Source organism: Condylura cristata, unplaced genomic scaffold (assembly GCF_000260355.1).
Source record: "Condylura cristata isolate star-nosed mole 26May11 unplaced genomic scaffold, ConCri1.0 scaffold00005, whole genome shotgun sequence".
Lineage (NCBI taxonomy): Eukaryota > Metazoa > Chordata > Mammalia > Eulipotyphla > Talpidae > Condylura > Condylura cristata.
In genome coordinates, this window is record NW_004567106.1 from 33,507,051 (window position 1) to 33,522,139 (window position 15,089).

General features: G+C 44.7%; 1 protein-coding gene across 1 annotated transcript in view; it reads left to right on the forward strand.

Annotated features, from left to right (window-relative positions):
• Positions 1–1,866: 1,866 nt before the first annotated feature.
• EEPD1 (endonuclease/exonuclease/phosphatase family domain containing 1) overlaps positions 1,867–15,089 on the forward strand; it is a 102,785-nt gene continuing 89,562 nt past the window's right edge. Inside the window, exons 1-2 of the mRNA XM_004676855.2 lie at positions 1,867–2,515; positions 3,065–4,127. Of these exons, the coding sequence (XP_004676912.1) occupies positions 3,250–4,127 (878 nt within the window). The 5' untranslated portion in view covers positions 1,867–2,515; positions 3,065–3,249. The remainder of the gene's footprint in view (positions 2,516–3,064; positions 4,128–15,089) is intronic.

Below are 15,089 nucleotides of genomic sequence, written 5' to 3' on the forward strand. Positions count from 1 at the left end.
GGCTTCATCTCTACCAAGGGGGGAATATTTGTTTAAGTTTACAGGAAATAAAACTGAATTACACCTGTTGTGTCAGTAAAGTGAATAGTGTCCTCTTTTACCCTTTAAAGTTTGGATAATAAAATAAGTGGTTTCTCTTCTTCTAGTTCAATTTGTCATGCCCCTGGGCTGTCCTTTCAGCTTCAAAGACCCATCAAAGGCCTTTTCTCAACGGACTTTTACATCCTCGAAAAGCAATTTTCCTGCTTATCTTAATTTTTTTTCTCTCCTTACTGCAGCAAGATTATAGAAGGAAAGGAGTGACAAAATGTAGCCTATTGCTGGGATGTAGGTTGAGTGGAAGAGAAAGATGGAAGCTTTGACACCACCATCTGAGACAGATGCAGTCATGCTTGTGGCTTTAAGAAATATTCCCTAACATTTCTGCACAAGAACCCAGGAACCTCCCTTTTGGTATAAAATAGTTTGATTTGGATTTCTGTCACTTGTGTTTAAGAGTCCTGGTGAATATACACAGTAGGGGAATATGTCTCAGAAAGACAATAGCATTTTGCCAGTCTGTTTCTGGCAGAAACTGTTTCTCATTTCACATCTGCAATTCCTTCTGTCTTCCCAACAGTTACTGGGATCTAGCCTTAGAAAATTCAAACAAAACACTGGTCACACTGATTGAGGATGAAACTTCAGAGGACTCTTAAGGGTCCTCTGGGTCCTTGCCCAGGGTCAAAGTATTCAACACAGTCACTACATGGTTTGTTTCATCAAGTACTCTAGCTCTGTGAGTCCACTGTATGCAGCAGATTCTTTAATCTTTAACTAAATTGTCATTTAGTGGTCTGATCCAAAAACTCTTCTGAATTTTAGAAGTCTCTATTTCCAAGTAACATTTCCTTCCTTTTTAGGTTAGAATTAATATTTATAGAAACATATCCTATATACTTAGAGCACAACCTTATAAAATACCTTTATTGAAGGTCTCTCTAAATAACTGGAGGTTTGCACCCACACAATGAATTGCTAGAGTCTTTTGAAGATAGTTCTCTATAAGCAGAGCAGAGGTATATACTCCAGTGGAAGAAAAGAGGAGGCCTAAAGTAGGGGGGTTGACATAAAAAAAGTCCTCTTTCAATATGGTACATATACACAATGGAATATTACTCAGCAACCAAAAAAAAAAACCACATCCCTTTTGCAGCAACACAGCAACATGGAAGGAGCTGGAAAAGATCATGCTTAGTGAAATAAGCCAGAAAGAAAAGGAAAAATACCGGATGGTTTCATTCATAGCATTAGTATAACAGAAACATTTTATGGGGGTGGAGTGGGGAGTGGGATCAAAAACAGTGGGGGAAGGGACTGGACTGGACTATGGTGAGGGCACACGGGTGATTTGGTAATGGGAAACCCACAGGGATTACAACTGAAATGGAAAAATGCACAAAGTGATGTAAAAATAAACTCTTTCAGTCTACCCTCAGATAATTTTGATTGCAGAATTGAGCAAGGGCTCTGACCTCCAAGGATCCCTCCCAGGAGTAATAAATGACCCTAGCCTTACGCACTCCAGTAGAACTACTTCGATCTGGCGGTGAGGTAGTGTTTGGGCCCCTGGGGACCCCCTCCTCTATGAGGTTCTGCCAGCGGGAAAGCTACCGGGCAGGTAGTTCCTCAAGTGACTATAAACCTGCAGCCCTCAGCCTTGGGTAGTAATCTAGGTTAAGGAGCAGTAGACCTGAGGACCGCCTCTGAGTGACGGCAGTCTTGGCGTTGACCCCGCCCCTTCAGCCTCTAAGTCCCGCCTCTGAGCTCACAGGCTCTCCTCTGCCGGCAACGAACCGCCTCCGAGCTCAGGCGTTTCATCTCCTCCCCTAGAAGCTCTGGACCGCGCACCCGCTGCTGGATCTTGTCCCTCTCACACACCCGGCTCCGGCACTCCACCCCTGAGAGTCCAGGCTCCACAACTGCCCCTCAAGGTCCCACCCTTCCCGCCGTAGCTCCACCCCTCACCCTCAAGGCCCCGCCCCGCCCTCGCGGGTTCCCCTCTCCGTATGCCCTGGCCCCACCCCCGAGCCCTTGGGAGTACATGGGCGGAGTTACCGCGCTGGAGAAGGCGTGGCCGTGGTGCCGGAGGAGGCGCGCGCCGCGGGGGTGGCGCGGCCCGGACTTTGGCTTTGACACGCACGGCGAGCGGGAGCCGTGGAGCTGGTGCTGAGTACTGGACGCGATTCTGGCCGATCCCGACGTCTGAGTGGAGCGCAGGACTTTTTCCCTGGATTAATGCGACTGCGGCGACGCTGCGAGTCCTGGTGCAGTCGCTAGCCCTGGTGCAGTCGCGGCTCTCAGATTTAGCCGCCGCTGTCGCCTCAGAGCAGCTCTGGAGCTCCCGCCCGCTTCAGGAAAGCGACTCTGAGAGTTTCTCCAGCAGAAAGAACCGGGACGCGGGACCCGCGGCGCCGTGCAAGGGATCCTGGGGCCCGGTCCTTGCCTGGTAACCGCACAGGCACCCGAGCTGAAGGTAGGGGCCCGCGCTGTCCCGGCTGGGGAGTTGCAGGTGGAAGAAGGACGTCCCCGAGAAGCGGCCGAGGGGCACAGGCACTGGCGGTGGGGCGGTCGGGGTCTGTAAACCCCCAGCACTAGTGAGAACAAGATTCCCAAGTTGAGATGGCCCCGACTGTCAGACGTGGGGAGCCGTGAGGCATGAGCCTTGCCTTCTGCTAAAGCCCAGGTGGGAGCGACCATAGAGGAGAGTCCCAGAGTCGCCAGAGTTGAGAAGCGAAGGTATCTGCTGTTGAGCATGTTGAGCATCCGTCACTTCCCCAGCGAAGGGATTGGTAGCCTTTTGGGACTGACTGCAATGTGGTATTAAACCAAAACAACAGAAAGCACAGTTCTGTTTTCTCCAGAGGAAAATGCACATAGGCCAGCCTAATTTTATGTCCTTGTTTCAGGGATAGCAACTAGCCTGGGACTTCTTGTTTAGAATTCCCTATCAAGATAGGGAAGGCTAATTAATGCATGCTGATTAATTCAATCAATGTATGTGCTTATTAATTTGTTTTTCTAGGTGACCAAATGAAAGGTTCTTTTGGACATACTGGCCATGGAGAGTTAGCGTTGCCTGAGAACCGGTTCTCTGCCTGAATCCAGCACCTTCCCTTCTGTGCCTCTATGGTCTATTGAGTTGAATCCCTACCCAGAGAGTTCTTCTTGTATAGTGAGGCCTTTCTGGGGCCGTGATTCTGCCCAGCCATGGGGAGCACCCTGGGCTGCCACCGCTCCATCCCCAGGGACCCCTCAGACCTGTCCCACAGCCGAAAATTCAGTGCAGCCTGCAACTTCAGCAACATTCTAGTGAATCAGGAGCGCCTCAACATCAACACAGCCACAGAGGAGGAACTGATGACCTTGCCCGGGGTAACACGTGCAGTGGCACGCAGCATCGTGGAGTACCGAGAATACATCGGTGGCTTCAAGAAGGTAGAGGACCTGGCACTTGTCAGTGGTGTGGGCGCCACCAAACTGGAGCAGGTCAAGTTTGAGATCTGTGTGAGCAGCAAAGGAAGCTCAGCACAGCACTCTCCCAGCTCCCTGCGGCGGGACCTGCTGGCAGAGCAGCAACCTCACCACCTGGCCACCTCTGTGCCTCTCACCCCGCGTGTCAACATCAATACAGCCACGCCGGCCCAGCTCATGAGCGTGCGAGGTCTCACAGAGAAGATGGCAGTGAGCATTGTAGACTATCGCCGTGAGCACGGGCCCTTCCGCAGCGTTGAGGACTTGGTGAGGATGGGCGGTATCAACGCGGCATTCTTGGACCGGATCAGGCACCAAGTGTTTGCCGAGAGATCCAGACCTCCATCCACTCATACCAATGGGGGCTTGACTTTCACAGCCAAGCCGCACCCAAGTCCCACCTCCCTCAGTCTGCAGAGTGAAGATCTGGACCTGCCGCCAGGGGGGCCCACACAGATTATCTCCACTAGGCCTTCTGTGGAGGCCTTTGGAGGCACGAGGGATGGGAGACCTGTGCTAAGGCTAGCTACCTGGAACTTGCATGGCTGCTCAGTGGAGAAGGCCAACAACCCTGGAGTTCGAGAGGTGGTGTGCATGACACTCCTGGAAAACAGGTGAGGACAGGAATCAGCAAGGGTGTTCAGTGTCAAAGCAGATCTTGCATGTCTTCAGCTGTGCATGCAGATGAGTGGACTTTTGGAGGGTGGGGCAGGGCCAACAATATTTGCTAAGTGTTCTTGAGGCTATAGCCAATATTGTCTCTTGTGACTGAGCTCTCCTGCTCCAGCATTTTCTGAATCCATGTGGCCTGCGTCTTGAATGTGGCATATCTGAAATCAGTTCATGATTTTGGGGTAAGCGGAGGTTATGTTAGTGTTACTGCTTTGGAGTCTGTTGTTTGACTCACTAGACTTGTTAGGATTTACCAAGATCAGGGACTCAGAACCTGGGAACTACTCCACAATTTACATGCAGGAATGAGCTAATTGGATTGTTTTTAAGGGAGGGAAAAAATCACATTTGTTCCATTAAATATGTCATGTGTAGAAAATCATCTTAAAGATCTTGTACTATATATTTACCAAAATGCTGTGAATGAATCACCTCATTCTTTTTCCTTATTTAGCCTGAAGTTGTTTTTCAGGGCCACAATTGCAGCCCTAAATGTATGTAACCTTTTTTGTCTTATAGCCAAGCTGATGTGTGGTGAATATTGTTCAGATTCTCCCATTTGAACCACTGGGGAAGACACTATCAGGATAGCCTGTTTTCAGTGTTTACATTATTCATGACACTGTTCTCTGTAAGAACTTCTGTTACATCTCCATAAAACAGAAACAATATTATTGTAACAGTATGTCTGCTATTAGTAAAATAGTTTTATATAATACAGTCAGTTATGGGAAGGAAAGAAATATTTTTAACAGTTCCTTTAGGTCAGGAAGCCTCTGATACTGGCCTGGAGGGATTTGGCCCTGCTACTCACCAGAGGTGTGTAATGTTTGTAGCCACTTGCTTCTTTTCTCTGTATTGGCTTGTTGATGAGGCTGGGGGGGTGGCAGCTTGGTGACGTGAGGTAAACTTATGGCAGGAAATCACTGTGCATTGTGCAGACCATCAGGATAATGAGTGAGGAGAAAACCAGATCAAAATATTTCCCTGGTATGTCCTGGTAGCACACACTCATTACTGGGAGATTGTGCCCTGGGTTGGAGAACTGGACCCAAGAGCCTCTGAGAGCTCTTCCTGCACTGCTGTGTCCTGTTTTGCACCATAACTCAGGACTTTTACAAAATCAACTTGTGTACAGATAAGAAATGGACTCAGTCCTGGGAGGTGTTTATCAGGGATGACTTGATCATCTGTTCACTTCCTTGATAGCAGCGAGGGCATAAAGGAAGGGGAGGGGTGGAGGACCTAGGAAAGGGCAGTTATTTAATCCCTATTGTAAGTTTTATTGAGGCTCAGTTTGGGGGGGATAGAAAGAGATGAATTGGTATCCAAAGTTATCCTAGTGGGAATGACTTGCGAGGCAGCCCTGCTCACTTACTGTGACAGCTATTTTCCAGTATGGTCCTTGGGCGAACATCAGCATCAGCAACTAATCAGAGTTCTGGATTTCTGTGTTCTCATATGCCCTCCATGTAGTTTGCCACCCACTAAAGTTTGAGCCCCATGGTACTATGTGTGGCATCAACTCTCCCTCATAGGTTGCTCTGGCAAGTGCTTTTCCCACTGCTGGCTTTTCTGGCAAGATAGGGGATGCCATGAAACGCTTACTAGGTCCTCTGTTTCCTTTTATTGTTTGATTGCTCCTGTAGAACTCCAGATGCTTCCATTCTTCGGTGGGTAATTGGGTAACTAGGGACTCTACGGAAGGGACAGTAGCTCCTTCCCAGTATGGAATTAGGATTTGTCCTAGTTTTTCTTTTTTGCACTTTCTAGAGGGTTGATCTGTTGAAAACTTTAAACGGCTGTCCTCAAGCAAGGGTGCTAGAAGAGTTTATCCAAACCCAGTAGCCTCTGGAAATAACTGGAAAGGTGACCTACACTTCTGTCACATTTGTCACACCCACCCACATCTGTTGTTCTGTGGATTGGTGGTTCCTTTTGCTTATTCACAATGTGGTTAGAATTCTGGGCTTTCCTAGCACCTTGTTAGCTTCTGGTAAACAAGAACTAATAGGATTAAGGTCTGATCCCCTGCAGAGCTGGTGCAGTACATTTCCTATGTAACTGTCCTAGGACACCAAAAGACAGCTGCCTGTGACAGAGTGGATCATGAGTCCTCAAGATAGAGCTGCGTGTTTATCCTGATTCACAAAAATCTCTTGCATTCCAATTGTTCCCTTTACTAGTAAGAGGAAATAAATTTCGTTTGCGCAAGGACAAATGTGTGTAATTTTCCAGGAGCCCCTTATTTCCTACATGTATACATATAATTTTTGGAAGTGCTTTCATATTTTGTAAAAGCTTTCCCACTCGTTTGAGTTCCTCAATTCCTCTGAGAAGTAGGTAATGGTTGCTTTTATTAATAAATCTCTGTCTTTGGGTGAGATGAAATTGAATGACTTGCCTCCATCCTCCAGTTTTTGATGACTCAACTGGAGCGAAGACTTAGACCTCCTGACTTTAGACCCAGTATCTTTGCAAACAAGTTTACATTAACTCTGCCTCTTGTTGAGGTATTCCACATTCTTCCTATTCAAGGGCAGATACTAAATTGTGTGCTAGGCACATTTTCTTAAATCTGTTGTAAAGACATTTTAAAGAAACTCTTGAGACCACCTCTTCTGTGTTAAGTTGGTAAAATTCCTTAACTTCTCCAAGTCTCAATCTTTTCATCTGTTATATATGGCTACTGGAAAGAGAGAGGAAGAGAAAGAAAGAAGTGGGGGGTGGGGTGGAGAAAGATATTTGAGCCTTGCTCTCTTCTTTTGCAAAGGGAATAGCTAGCCTTTAGTTTTCCTCTCTGCATTAGTAGGTGTGTTTTCTTAGACTACTACAGCCTGTGAAATGTAGGAGTTAGATCCTTTCTTGTCCTGAGATGCTGCTGTATTCACTGGTGGATAAATATGTGTGAGCCACAAGAAACCATATTTTGCACACAAAGCCTGAGGTAGAGAGGCAGAAAGCTAGCTTATCATGCAGTCACCAGGTGTCTTCAAGGCTGCCATGCTGTGGCACAGAGCTGATGGGTTTCATCACAATCCTTTGCCAAATCTCAGTCTTAGGTAATATTTTTCCTCTCTGTATCTATGGAGCAAGACTAAAGGAGGAGTGCTTCTGCTAAATATCCTTGCAAAATTTGGTGACAGCCCACAGATGGAATGAAGATGGTTTAAGTTTTATTTTCATTTTTGCTGAGGTAGTATTCTATTTCCAAAAGTACCTTTGGTACTTTTGAAAGTATAAACCCTGGGAATGTTGACAGATAATCTCCAAAAGAAATAAGGAGGCTTAACATCCACTTGCTTGTTTTCCTGTGGCCTGCATCAGAAGAGAACTTGAATGTCAAAGTCTTTAGCTAATAGTGGTCTGAATCTATTTTCTCAACACACATCTGCCCCAAGTATCAAAGCATGAGTGAATTAGTGCCTGGAATAACACTGATTGTGAAAAAAAGAGCTCTTCCTTCATCAGGATTGATTGGTAGGACCTATGTAGACACAACCAATTTTGTCCTTTGACTCATTAGGTGAAAAATATGTATTGAATGACTGCTATGTATATGCACATACTAAATTCAGGAGTCAGTTTGGTTCTGCTGCTTAGTGGAATTAAGTAAATACAAGTTGACTGGTATGGCTCAGTCTTAAAGCAATCTGATAAACCCACATTTCTGTGGCAAGTTACCAAGCTTGATTGATAACTCACTGTATTTTTTCTCATAAAAATAACAGGCTTATCATGGGAAACTGAAAGATGGGGAGATGTACCCAGATATAACATCTGGGGGAAACCTGCCCCCCCCACCCCCAGCACTGGTCTTAAAATAGAAATTGTCAAAGCATTTAGACAGCTGTGACAATTGAGGCTCGGAAAGATTAAATAGCATCCATGTGGCCTTCAGAAATGTAGATATTGGGATCAGGATATGAAACCAGGTATTTGCCTGATTTCAGAGTAGGAAGTGGAGGCATCTCTTCCCAAACCCCATGTCTTCTTATTGGCCCACCACTGCATCTTCCCTGTCTTGGGCCTGGGACTGACCAGGCACCAGGGCTTCATCTAGACTCTTGGAACTGAGTCAAGCCCCTGAAGGCTTCTGCTCCCTTCCTGTGTTTGTTCTTCTGAAGGACAGGGCTTATGGCCAGAGGTAGAGCAATCCAGAGAGGGATAGGGCCCTCCACCCGGCTCCTCAAGTATGAATCTGTGACCTTGGCTCAATTCCAAGGCAAAGTTCTAATTTTCTGGGCCAAGGAACTCTAGGTCATTTTCAAAGGGAAAAAAAGGTGGTCAGTAATGGGGCTGCTGTAGATTGATAAAAGAAGACAATGTGAATGAAAACATATTGTGTGCACAGAACACTGACACCGAGTTTATTTCACCAAAAGGAAGGATGCTCATTTTGTCTTTTAGGAAAGTTGGGTCCATTTGGAATCGGATTTGAGGGATTTAATAGCATTGATTCTCCCAGGTGATATTCATTCCTTCTTATTCATTCATTTCTCTGTTGAGTTCCAACTAGATGCCAAGTGCAGTCTCAGGCTCTCATAATAAAGTAGGGTTCAAAAATCCCCGCTCCTATGCTTCCATATTAGTCAGGGAAATGAACAAATCAGTAAGTAGACAATTAATAATAGATAGTGGCGAATGCTGAGGAAGGTGGAGCCAAAGAAAGTCTATTGAGATAGATGGAGTTCCAGACAGGTGAAAAACTGATGGATGATAAGGTGCCAAGGGTGAAGAAGTTGGGGAAAAGAGTGCTCCACTAGACAAACCAGCACTGCAAAGGCCCTGAGAGGGCTTGCTGCAGACAGCAAACTAGAGTTCTGGGAATATCAAGTGACTGGGTTGAAGGAGGAGGCAAGACCAGAGGCAGGGTCTCCAATCTATTATTTTGACAGTTAGAGGAGGCCAGAGAGTTAGAAGGGGAGACTGATAAATGACTGGTTACTGAGTTCTTCTGGTAGCTTGACAGGGTGTGGACGGACATTGAAAGTGTCTTGTGGGATTCGAGAGGCTTTGTAAACAAAGGCTAAAAAAGATAGTGACCTGGGAATAGGTAAAGAAGATGGAGATGAGAGCATCTTTTAGAGGCAGGAACTGGAAAGACTTGCCTTTTGGGATATTGGGAGGATTAAGTGGTGGATTCCTAGAAGACAGGCTCAAAGGCATTTAAGAAATCCTGGGCTGACTCGCATGCCTCAGCATTGTCTCCACATGATGCAGCTTGCTTACTTCATCCCCTCCACTGCTGCTCCCTCCTTGGGATCTTGGCCTACAGTGGGTAGAGGAAGAGGCTTTGCGGTCTGTTCTCTTTTGTAGACCTGGTGCCTGGCAAGGCATTTTTTCTTTTTAGTAGCAATCACACAGAGAAGAAAGTCACTATGGGGAGCCAATTTACATAAATTCAATACTGATTGAACACTACTCTGAGCCAGGTGCCTAGTGAAGTCAGGGCACCAGGCAACATCACCCTGTCATCAGGGAGTTCAGTCTTTGGAAGGAGACACTTTGCAGGTATTTATGAGGGTGTATGATGAGGAAGGAAGTGAAGCTTCAGCAAAGGACTCTAGCACCTGTATGTCTGGTTCCACGGTCTGTGGAAAGCTTAGGAGAAAGAATAGGGGAAGGTCCCTCATCAGGTGGTTCGGAAGGGGCTAGTCTGGAGGAGAGTTTAGGGTCTGAGTAGCAAGAGTGTGCAGTGCAATGGTGGAGGTCAGTGGTGGGGGGGAGGGTAGGTATAAAGAGGAAAAGCCAGCAGCCCTTCACACAACTGAGGTGTGAAGAGTGAGAAATAGGAGTCATTTTCTGACACACAGGAGTCCAGTCTAGCCCATTACCCAGGTCTATAACCTGAAACGTTCAGATTGGGGACATAGCAGGCTTGCACATATATACTCATGCTATAGAGAACCAAATACACAGACTCATTTAGGAAGAGGTAAGGTGTATGTTACTCAAATATGTTTTTTTTTTATTTCAAAATTTCCCTATCTTATCGAGAATCTTATCCCAGAACTCCCTAATAAGATTTCTACCGATAACAAATAAAATACTGCATGTCACTGACATTTGATGTGCTCATCATGGACACCCTGGATGTCTGAGTGGAAATGCCATACCCATGACTCCTAGCATCACAACAGCCAGGAGATGCTGCCATAATGCCCTCCTCTAACTGCAGGTGTCTAGTCTCCAACTAATATTTAGGGACCTCAGACGCTCCCTGACCTTATTCTTCCCAACTGTCCTCAGACCTGCAGGACCTGGACAAGTTCTTACTGTAATGTTTTAGTTGACACATGCCAAATGGCTGGATTCCACTGTATGGGAACCCTGGGGAGATGTGTTCAGAGTTGACATTTCATTATGAAGAGAAGTCTTGAATCCTACCTAGCTACTAGAAACAGAAGCCCTTGGCTTTTGCACCCACTACAGCTCCCAAGCTATGTTGCTCTGTTGTTTGTTGCCAGTGAACCCTTGTTTCCTGTAGGTTCTATTTTGGTTCAGCCATTACCTGATTAAGCTGTTAGGCTGGACCTTCAATTGTTTTATCTGGAGGCCACTGTAAACTCCTAAAATACAGAACTCAGCCAAGAGAATGTTGTTCACATTGCCACATTTAAGGTTATGAGCGTTTTGGGTGTGGTTTTATGGTGTTCTAGGGATCTGAATGTTGTTTGCTCACCCCAAAGCTGGAGGGTGAAATGGGTACTTACTTTGTGCTTTTCAGTGTGCTGAAAGCATAGCATCCTTTAAAGTGGAGGGTCTCCTTGGATTATTGTTTTTTAAAATACTGGTCCAATAGTTGCTTTTTTTTTTTTTTTAAGATTTATTTATTTGTGCATTCAGAACTGGGGTGCAGGCCAGAGGCTCAGGGGCCTGCGAGAGGTTTCACCAGAGACAGAGAGGGGAGCAGAACAGGCAGATCGACGAAGTACACTGCTGAGGGAAGCAGCGGCAGTCAGGAGAGGTCTGCCATGCTATGTGGTCACCTCTGGGGCAGGCGGAAATCGAACTCATGTGGCTTTAGCTTCTCAGTGCTGTGCTTTAGCCCGCTTTGCCACCAGGGAGGGCCGGACCAATAGTTGCTTTTAAAAAACTTCTTCAGAACACAGTTCACTAAAGCAAATTCAGTCTGTTAAGTTTTTTGCAACTCTGTTTTCTTAATTAGATATGGGGAGGAAAACAAAAATTTTCATGGCCTCACATTACCAGTGCCTGGTTTTAGGCCTCGGACTCAGCTCCAGTGGACTCAAGGCTCTGTCCTATCTTGTTTCGTGGGTAGCCTTTGCATCTTCAGGTCACTCTGCACTTTCCTGATCAGTTCTTCCCAGTGATTCCCAGTGAGTCTACACAGTGATTCCAAGTCTTTTCAACGTTGAGAACTCATTTTAAGTAGCAAAACACTGCTTGTAACTCCCCCACCTTATGGTGGCTGCACTTAGAGCTTCAGCAGTGGTCATTTGTACTAAGAACAAAACCAATAATTAACACTAAAGGAATGCAGTTAAGACCGAAACCCAGGGCTCTGTAACTTCATATGAGGGTATCATCGTTTACCCTCTTTTACTGATAAAGAAAAGATGGCTTAGGGAAGCTGAGTAATTTTTTTTTAAGTTTTTTTTTTTTTTTTTTTTTATTTTGTACATTTTTTTTTTCATCTCAATTGTAATCCCCACGGGTTTCCCATCACCAAGTCACCCATGTGCCATCACCATAGTCCCGTGCATTTCCCTCCCCACCCCCCCATTTTTGATCCCATTCCCCACTCCACCCCCACAAAATGTCTCTGGTATATGACTATTCATTATTCTTATTATTTTTCTCTCCTGGTCCATTATCCTCCTGCTATGAGCAAAGCCATCCGGTATTTTTCTTTCTCTTTCTGGCTTATCTCACTAAGCATGATCTTTTCCAGCTCCATCCAAGTTGCTGCAAAAGACATGTGTTTCTGTTTTTTGGTTGCTGAGTAATATTCCATTGTATATATGTACCACATCTTTTTAATCCAGTCATCTACTTTTGGGCATTTGGGCTGCTTCCATGTTTTTCCAATTGTAAATAAAGTAGCAATAAACATGGATGTGCAGGTATCTTTTTGAATCAGTGTTTTTGTGTCTCTTGGGTAGAAACCTAGGAGTGGGATTGCTGGGTCATAGGGAAGTTCCATGTTAAGCAGTTTGAGGAACCCCAAACAGTTTTCCATAGTGGTTGTACTAGTTTGCATTCCCACCAGCAGTGCAGGAGAGTTCCTTTTTCTCTACATCCTCACCAACATTTGTTGTTGCTAGTTGTTTGAAGATGTGCCATTCTCACTGGGGTGAGGTGGTATCTCATTGTGGTTTTAATTTGCATCGCCCTTATTACGAGTGATGTTGAACATTTTTTCATATGCTTGTTGGCCATCTTCATTTCCGAAGCTGAGTAATTTTTACCAAGGGTCACACAGCCTATACATCTGTACATGGTGGAGCTTGGATACAACTCAAGCAATTGGTCTTCAATACTGCTCATTAAAAACAAAAACAAAAACAAAAACAAACCTGAATTTCCTGTTACTTTTCCTTGTGTTTCTATTTTATTCATCATCCCAACCTGCATACTAGGCTAGTTTTCCTCTTATCCAAATTGGTGAGTTCCTTATTTATATTCCTATTTATATACAATGATGTCATTGTGTGTGTGTGTGTGAGGGTTATGTCTAGTATTTGTTTCTTCAGTTTGGAGAAAGGTTATATGCAAAACTATCTTAATACAGTTAGAACATTGGTCGTTTTTTTAAAAGTCACTTTTGAGACTTTTATAATTGTCTTGCCCATAACTATTTTCACAAAAGTTTTTTTAAATGAATTTCATAAATGTTTTCTGAAGAGTCATCCAAGATAACACCCTAGAAACAACTTCTGCACGCACTGCCTTTTTACCAGTTGATGTTACATTATAAGAGAACATATGTATAGCTAGTATAAACAAGTGTGTGGCAGACACAGATGGCCCGTGTGAGCACACGCTGCTGCTCTTGAATGCACAGTTGATCCAGCCTAGTGTACTCACGGTTCTTTGGACATCCATCCCTCAGCATCTTTTAGGAGAGGAATGGACAGTCCAATGGGTTCTTTGTCTGCGTTAGAAAAACATCTATTGTGTTTTAAAAAATACTAATACTGTTAGTATGACAAAAGGGAACTAAGGGATTCCAAATGTGCATGCTTTAAAATGGAGTCCTGGGCCCTTTCTGGTGGTGTGATGGGTTAAAGCGCAGCACTGTGAATTTATCACAGCCACTGCAGCATGAGTTCAATCCCTGGCGAGGGAGGTGACCCACATGGTATGGCAGGCCTCTCTTGACCCAACCACTGCTCCCTTCAGCAGTATGTTTCAGTCCATCTGTCTGTTCTCCCCCACTCTGGTGAATCCTCTTACCCCTTGCAACTTTGGCCTGTATCCCCATTCTGTATGCATAAATAACCTTTAAAAAAATAAAAATGAAAATTCACTACATAAGGACTAAGGAAGCATAGTCCTAGAGTGGGAGAACGGTAATAGAATGAGTGTGCAGAGAGAGAAGAAAGTCTCTAGTAAGAGTGTCCCATTAAAACACTCAAAGCGACGTGTCCTCTCTTAGATAAATGCCTAGCCCAACAGTGTCTTCCTGCAGTGGCAACTGAGGCCTGAAAGCTTGCCACAAGTCCAAGGCACATTCTGGTGGGGAACCATATGAAAGGGTTCCAAAGCAGGTCCCAGGAAGCTGGGACAAAAGAAGAATCAAAGTACAAATCAAGGTAATAGCTGCCATTGTCAGCCTTCCCATGTGTCTCTCACTCACATGTTTCTTTCAAATGACTCTACATGTCTCTCCTCCACATATATCCTTCTGTTCAGTAGCAGGACACAAGTCAAATCACAGAAAGAGAAGCTCGCTCTTTTTTCCTCCCTGCCTTCCATGTTATATATCTTTACCTGCCTGTTCAACTCCACCCATCATTCCCTCACTCCTCAATTCCTCCTGGGACCTGTAGTCCAAGACAGCTGTACAACAGTGGAGGTGGGGAACAGGGCACCTCCCCAAACAGTACTTGGTCTCAAATATTACTTATTTGTCTGGAGACACCATTTGTATATTGAAGACCCTGCCTGTAACTGCGGGTTGTTACTGACCCACCATTACTTTCTCTAGAAAACTGACTGAAAATTCTAACAAGTTATCAGGTCAAGAGTTCACCATTGTCCCAATTCCTCTGAGAAGTCTCTTGCAACTTTTAGAAATGAAAGAGGTGAAGAAGTAGTGAAATTTTTTTTTGGACTCCGACCCACACTGGCCAGCATTTTCTTCAGGACATAGATGGCCTGCTTACAAAACCCATGAATGACCATAAACTTGGCAGGATTTGAACAGGTGGTCTGGACTAGCTAACTTAGAAAATAACTTCAGGGCAGTGTAACTCTGCATTGGCTGCTTTCACTGTTCTGATTTTAATTTTCAAGCTTGATTTTTGTTAATGCTAAATATATGTACAGAAGTGAAGTAGCGCTAGACGGCTGTGTTGCAGTACACATGGGTGGGACTCAGTTAAGTGCCTGTCAAGACTGGAGCTGATTTGAGAACTTGAGTTGTCTTAGTTTTGAAGCTTCTAATGTTTAAAATAAAATTAAAGTATTTTTGTTTTTTGGATATTGTAAAGAGTTTCACCGTAGAAATCAAAGTTGCTTCTATCATCTAAATTCAGGAATAAATTTAACTGGAATTATAAAATGGTTCTTCAAAATCTAATTTGTCTGATTAAGACCATAGTTTAAATCCTATATTCTTACATTTCCATATCAATTTTGAAGGGACTATACTAGAATTATACTAGAATTTGTCTAATGTTTCCATAGAGATCTGGAATGTGGGATGTTGGAGG